The 7,370-nt window shown below is 35.0% G+C and overlaps 1 protein-coding gene across 1 annotated transcript; it reads right to left on the reverse strand.

Moving 5' to 3' along the window:
* Positions 1 to 129: 129 nt before the first annotated feature.
* On the reverse strand, positions 130 to 7,075 carry LOC118741849 (gustatory and pheromone receptor 32a-like). The gene is made up of 4 exons (XM_036473823.1): positions 6,023 to 7,075; positions 456 to 518; positions 305 to 394; positions 130 to 231 (listed from the first exon to the last, which is right to left on the reverse strand). The coding sequence occupies exons 1-4, from the start codon at positions 7,073 to 7,075 to the stop codon at positions 130 to 132; spliced, it is 1,308 nt and encodes a 435-aa protein (XP_036329716.1).
* Positions 7,076 to 7,370: the final 295 nt, after the last annotated feature.

A 7,370-nucleotide genomic window follows, 5' to 3' on the forward strand; every position in this document is an offset into this window, starting at 1 on the left:
TTTTAGGAGGTATGATTATGAAGTCGTTAAGCAGTTCGTATACATATTGCGAAGCCAGCATTTAAGTTAATAAAAGCGCATGTTTTGTATTTTATTTAAACAGTAGAAAATGCTTTCTTTCGAAAAAACTTAGTAAAAATTTTTATGTTTAACTGCCGGCACTGTCGTGGATTCCTCTAACTGTTTGAATTGAATCAGAATTACTAGGCAAGTAGTCACGGCTGAGAAAATCTAAAATATTGATAAAATATAAAACAAATATCCGGAAAAGTGTCTTTTATTATTAACAATTTAACTGCTTTACCTTAACCAGTGTTGTATTGTCGATTACAAAAAATCCATAAGCGGTGAATTGCACATCCTGTTTCAGGCTCTTCGACAGAAATTTGTCAACCTGTTGAATTTGTTAAAAGGCATTGTTTATATAAAATATTTGTTGGCCTTAATCGACATACTATAGTTTTAAAATGCTCCCCTTTGCCATAGACACGCGCCAGCACTTGTGAGGTTTTATTTGCCTGAAATACATGGAGTAAATTTATTCTTAAATAAGCAGAGTGTTCAGAAAAAGTATCAAATGAAATTGATGAATTGATGAATTGTACTAAATCAACGATAAAATTTTGCCCAAATCGAAGCCAATTTTGCCTCGCCAAAAGTGACACCGTGCGGCAAAACCGAGCTCTGATTTTCGGAACAGATGAAATTTAAATGTTTAGGGTTGAAGACCCCATGCTTTGAATCTAAGTCGATAGAGATTATTCGAGTAAACATTGTATAGAAAAATATACTGCTTCATAATGGTGAAAAGGTGTCAAGTCCGCTTTTTTCAAAAATTTAGTTCTTGACGCAGAAGGACAGATGATGCCAGACTACATCGTTAGGTAATGTTACATACAAACCTTAAGTGCAATTAAATAAGAAAATTTGTTGACGTAAACTATCTTCTTAACCTTCAGTCGGCCCTTATTTTCGTGAACGAATCTGTTCTATATCAAATGATCAAGTTCGCCCAACTTTTTTGTGAGAATTTTTAATTGATTTTGGGGGTTAAAACCAGTGTTGCCGTTTTGATACATATGTATCCAATTGAATACATTTTCGCCTTAAATTTTGAGGGATACTTCGTTTTTTTCCTCAGCGTAAATTTGGATACCTTTTCCCATAAGTAATTGTAAGTTGAAGGACATTTTTTTTTTTATGTACGAACTATTATAACATTTTTAAGAGTTGGCTGCTCATCCTCCAATCAAGAAATTTTTCCTTATTTTTATCATTTTGAAAAATTAAATTTTTAGCAACATACGCGTGCATGTAATAACACCAAGTAGTTTGCAAATTTTAAAAAGTTTTCCGACCTGTAGTAGTTAATTGTAATATCGAGAAATCAACTTTTATATCTTGAGCAACTCTTCTCTTAGCAGTCAAAGGAAATTGACAACCATGCCGACGAATAATTTTCAACTATAACTTGACTGCACTAAAAACAACTTATAACTTCTCAATTTTCAGTTATACACTGCCGGAACAAAGTATTGGCACAGCAAATTTTTCACAATAAATGCAACAATTTTCATTCTAAAATTTTTCAGCTAATTTCGTATAAAAATATGGTTCATTCTACAACAAAAAACATAAAAATATAATTCCTAAACTTTGTGCGAAACTCGCGAAAATTCAGCAAATTCTCATGAAAATTTTCAACTTTTTAATAAGATTTTTTATAATTTTTTTTTGGGTTTGCAGATTTGTAGCCAAATCAATTTTATCATAATAAAGTGCGCCAAGGCTAATAACTGTACCAAGTTTGGTGGAAATTTATAAACCGGTTACCGAGAGACACATATGTAGGCGTAAGTAGGCGGTGCCACGCCCATTTTTCAATACTTTCTCTTAGCATGATTTTCTGCTGGGAGGTCATTGCACATATCCATTTTGAATGAATTAGATTAAGTAGTTATTAATTTATCGCAGCTTTCGAATTTCTGTAAACTACCGTTATATGGGAGCTAGGCGTGGTTATTATCCGATTTTACTAATTTTCAACGCCAATCTACCTTAGATAAAGGGCAACCTACTTACTACTTTCGTTGACATATCTCAATTTTGTCTCGAGTTATCGTGTACAAGGACGGACGAACAGACGGACGGACAAACAGACATGGCTTAATCGATTTATTTTTTATTTCTGAGCATTGATGCATAGAATACATTTGTCTTTATCTATCTCCATTCGCTTAGGCTGTTACAAACAACCTTTATGCGGAGAATGTTATAATAGCCTTATGCACAAGTGCGCTAGGGTATAAAAATGGAATTACAAAACTTCATATCGAACGTTTAGTAATATAGATATGTAATACAAAATTATGTTTTTAGAGATTTCATTATACAATTAACAAGCTTGTTAAGGAGAATATATTCAGCCTAACAGAAGATTAAATTTCCCAAAGCTGGCGAAGATATGTGTCTCTCCATCTGTATTTTGGTATACCAACTGGTTGAATTGATCAAACTTTGATTTAGTTTTTCAACAAAACTAAAATTTTGAAATAACTCTGTATATTATGAGGATTTATTTTGGCTTTCTTACCCAAGCAGCACTCCAGGCCCGCTACCTTGTACACCCCTTAACAAGTGTCCTACTAATATACTAAGGGTGGGTAACTCTGTAAATTTTGGTGTGCTGACTCAGTAACTCCAACTCACTTTAATGAGTCAGCACAGTGAGCTGGCACAAGTGTGCTATCGCACAATTGGTATGTACATCGAAATTATTGATGATGTTAGTAATCGAAATCGATTTAGAAATGGTTATCCTTAGCTTCTGTTCGTAGCCGGCCGGCAAAATTTTAGAAAGCTGATTTCAACTGGTGAGTTCATTTGCAAAATAATTCCTCTTCTTGGATGTATGTATTATCTTCTAGCCCAGTTATGCATACTCAGCATTGCTTGAGAGTTGTCACATAAGAATCTGTTAAATGGGCTATGCATGTAAGCGGTTACCCAACGCATAGCACTTCACATGTAGAATTCTGTTTGGTTTTGATTTTTACGTAAAAATGGTATAGCAGTGCAAGTATGCATAACTGGGCTATTCGCCTTGCTTCTTGTTAAATTTGGTAGTCGTATATTCAATTGATGGTTAGTCTAGTGATGCCATCTATTATGGTACTTTTTGGAAGATCGTATTGTGTGAATGTGTCAGCTCATCAATTGAGTTACCACATCGACACAGTTCTAAACAATGCAAGCCGCACCGAGCTATGCAAGTGTCAGCACATCAACTGAGTTACCATATCGACTGTGTAGCACACTGAGCTATACATTGTCAGCACATAAACTGAGTTACTGAGTTACAAATTTTTTCAGATGTGAGTCTGAGCGTGCGGCACAGTTCTAAGAGTCAGCACAGTAACTCAAAACAGTGCTGAGTTACCCACCTCTATAATATACATTTTCTTTTCACAAACAAACATTGTATCCCACAGTTACGTTACTTTAACCACCCTTTTGTATCATTTATCTTGCCCAAGTATACAATTTTTTTTCAATCGGACTAATTTGGTATATAAAACCGATGTTTTTAGTTTCCACTTCTATGGGAGGTAGGCGTGCATTTCAACCGATTTTGCTACAAACCCTCTGTGTAAAATTTCATTGATCTGCGGTGACTCCTACCTTTGGTCACTCTCTACATGGGAAAGTTACACTGTGTGACGCTATCCTGTGGGTACAGTGCCATCGGTGTCGTCGAGACCTGGTTTAGACGAATCCCCGATTGTATATCCAAAAGTACTGGAATATAATACCTCTGCTACCAGATTTCAACATTCGCTATCGCTAATTTTTGATCGCCAAAAATCTCCAATTTTAGCCGATTATCAGGGCCGAAGAATATAAGCAAGAAAAAACTCCCTTCTAAGCGCTTAGATAAGCACTAAAACATTGGTAAATATGCTCGCAAAACAACAAAATTTAAGTGCAGTTTGATGTTTTGTTTTTTATTCACTTTATTTCAAGGTTTGAAAAATTGCAATGAACAATCAAGTTTTGCTTGACAAACTCAAATAATAGAGATCTGCGATGGTCGTTTAAATTTTTTTAAATATTTGTTATGCTCCATAGGAGATAAATTACTTTTGATCTCGGTAACACCAATCCTTCCCGTGGAGAAAAACCATTGGTTTTAAAATTTTGTATCCAAACAGATTTGTAATTGAGGTTAATAAACACTAAATCTGTTTTCACGTTATTATTTGTAAACATTTCTTTAGTTCGACGAATAAAGGAACGTCCAAGAAATGGTCAAGAAAAATGTATTGACCCAAATTTTCTTAAGCAGTACGCAGTTTTTAAGAAATTTGCTCCGCTTTCTATTATGGTTTGCTAGAAGTTTGTTTGTGAAGAATACAAGTCACCCTTGTTTTGAACAGAAATATATGTCCGTTCCATTATTCCGTAAGGAAAATGTGAGACAGCAGGCTATAAAATATCAGAGGTCAAAACTCGTTGGACACAACTTTTCATACACACGAAATAATAGCAATTTATTTCTAGACCGTTTTCTTAAAAGGTCTGCACTCAGATTTATGCATTGAAATAAGCAAAATAAGTATGATCGTTGAAATTAAGCTTGGAAACCCTGAATAAGCAAAATAAGCAATTCCAAGCAAAGGCTTAAACTTTTCGGCCCTGCTGGTTATATATTGCATCTGTAAGGTACTTTTTCATGTCGTGCACTTTTAGCGAACAACGCAACAAACACATTCAAAGCAAACAAAATTACAAAGCGTCAATATGAACTATAATTACGGATTAAATAATATTTCTGTACAGCATTCCTGGCACATGTTCCGGCGCTAATTTCAAAAAAAAAAAAAATTAACAATTCATATACGATCTACCCATTGAGCTAAAATCTCACGTCGATTTGATCTCATTTCGATTGAACTATAACTAATTCAAATTGAAATTTTGGTCAAATTGGCCCAAATCCCGCAAGACAGTAAATGCGTATTTTCGCACGAAGTAGTAAAAGCCTATAAATTGCTTAGGAAAGTTTTTGATTCTTACTAAAAAATGAATACTCAGTTGTGTCTTGAGCAGGGACCGAGAACGTGTTCCAGTTTTGGCTTAGTTCTGCACGAGAACAAAATGTGATGTCAAAAACGTTCCCACAAAAGAGCCAAACGGGATCAAAACTCTCGGAAACGTTCTCAAAAGAACAAAATGCGAACAAAACTCTCGGGAAAGTTCTCAAGAAGAACAGAATGAGAACGAAAATTTCGGGAACGCTTCCAACGAGATCAAAATAAGAACGAAAGTGTCAAGAACGCTTTCAAGGGGGATCAATTAAGAACAAAAGTCTGGCGAACGTTATGCTAGAGGACAATAGGAGAACAAAAATTTTGAGAATTTTACGTTAAGAATTTGCGCGTTGAGATCGTTTCAGTGAGAACCACGATTGCTAACTCTAATCCAAGGGAAAGGTGGATCATTTAAACTTCCTGATCGTTTGTCATTAAGGTGAACTGTATATTGACGCAACAATTTTATTTGCAAGAAAAGTTCGTGCCTAAAGTCTTTTAAAGTCCTTTTTTGATTAATTTTAATATTCAAACATTTCAAACTAATGGAACGCTATGAGAAAAATGTTTTCTCGATTCCTTTCTTCGCGAATAGTTCAGAGAAGATTTGTTCCCGTTTCGTTTTGTCAGAAAGTTCCTGAGACTCTAGTTGCCAAATTCCTTAAACTTCCTTAGACTTTTGTTCCGGTTTTGTTCTCATAGAAATGTTCCCGAAAGTATTGCTTGCTTTTTGTTCACTTACGGAACATTCCACAGGGTTTTGTTCTTACATAAGTAATTACCATTGTGAAAGTTCTCGACAGTTTTGTTCTAATTTCGGTTTTGCCCTTGAAGCGTATGAGAACGACATTTAGTTTCGATCTTATCTTTTGTTCTCGGCCCTGGTTTTGAGTAGACGTTATATGAAATTTATTTAGACGAAATATGCCAACCTCTTTGGTAGCCTTGTCACAACTGGTCGCCAATAATATAGACGTTCCCGCGAGAAACGGTATCCATGATGAAACCCATAAAATGGTGTAAAAATCTTCATCGAAATCCCAATTGTATGAGAAGACCATGAATGTGCATGCCAGCATTCCATAGGTTTTGTACAAAAAATATGCCAGTAAGCCCAAATCGGTATAATCGTTAATCATTTTCAATACATCCACTAAATCACTGTGCAAACCATAAATCACTTTTAAGTTTTCAGCAAACGGTCGCAAGTTCTCTTCACTATTGATAACTCCTTTTTTGTCAGAACTGTTAAGTGATTTAAACATTCTTGACGGGATTTCATCGGCTTGCAACATTTTTCGTTGATATTTGCTTAAGAATTGATTGATGTAAAGAAAACGCACCGCTAACAGGTGCAACAACGACGAAATGAATACGACAAAGGTACATGAATATGCATTCCCCAGTTGATAAAGCATTTCACATACAATAAAAGCAAACGAGGGATAATCCGCAATTCGCTTGAGGAATAAAAAACCAAAATAGGCCATATAGCAATATATTATAAGCAAATATGTGTTATGACGATTTTTAAAGCACGTCTTTGGTACTGGCGATTCGGGAAACTCTATGAGTATTTGATCGATTTGCATTAAACGATTGATAATTACAATAAATTTTGTTTTATTTCGAGCGCAAGACCACAAAATCACAAAATCGCCTAGCAACCAAAATGCCGCGTCGGTCATATTGTTAAAGCCATCCGTCTTGCTTTTTATGAATAGTATTTCCAGTATTTTTGGCGAAAGCAAGAAGTACACATTTAAAACATTCAGTGCAACTTTCACATAAAGTATTGCTCTGTTAATCAACAACCAACGCCGATTGGGCATGCCGATTTCATGATAGTTGAGCGTAGTGTAGAATGGTATAAGACCCATTGATTTCAGTATTAATAAAGGCCACTTTAAGTAGGAAAGTATGGGATTTATAACGCGTGTCGGTGTAATGTTTGTAGAAATATTTCCGCGATTGCTATTTCGCATTTTGCAGTTTGGAGCGGTCGACAACTTGCACGAGTATTAGGCAAAAGTTAACTAATTGCATACGTTCGATTTTGAAATAAATAGCTAACTGCAGAAATTGTCGCTAATGAAATAATTTAATTAATTAAAAACCATCGATATTAATATAGAAGCAAACTTAAATACATTTGTATATGTGTGTATGTTGTAAACGCTTGCCAATAACTTGTATATCACTTTCAATTAGCGTAAATGAATTGCCAATTCGGTACCGCTAGTTTCCATTTAAAAGGCAATTACTCCAAATTGCTCTCTC

This window comes from Rhagoletis pomonella, unplaced genomic scaffold, assembly GCF_013731165.1.
Source record: "Rhagoletis pomonella isolate Grant_MI unplaced genomic scaffold, Rhpom_1.0 Rhpom_scaffold_00006, whole genome shotgun sequence".
Taxonomy (NCBI): domain Eukaryota; kingdom Metazoa; phylum Arthropoda; class Insecta; order Diptera; family Tephritidae; genus Rhagoletis; species Rhagoletis pomonella.

Bases quoted from the DNA above. Each gene is read 5' to 3' on its own strand.
- LOC118741849 (XM_036473823.1), bottom strand. From the start codon at position 7,075: ATGCGAAATAGCAATCGCGGAAATATTTCTACAAACATTACACCGACA. The intron at 395-455 runs GTATGTCGATTA...CAAATTCAACAG, and splicing joins GGGAGCATTTTAAAACTATA to GTTGACAAATTTCTGTCGAA. The intron at 232-304 runs GTAAAGCAGTTA...TCAATATTTTAG, and splicing joins ACAATACAACACTGGTTAAG to ATTTTCTCAGCCGTGACTAC.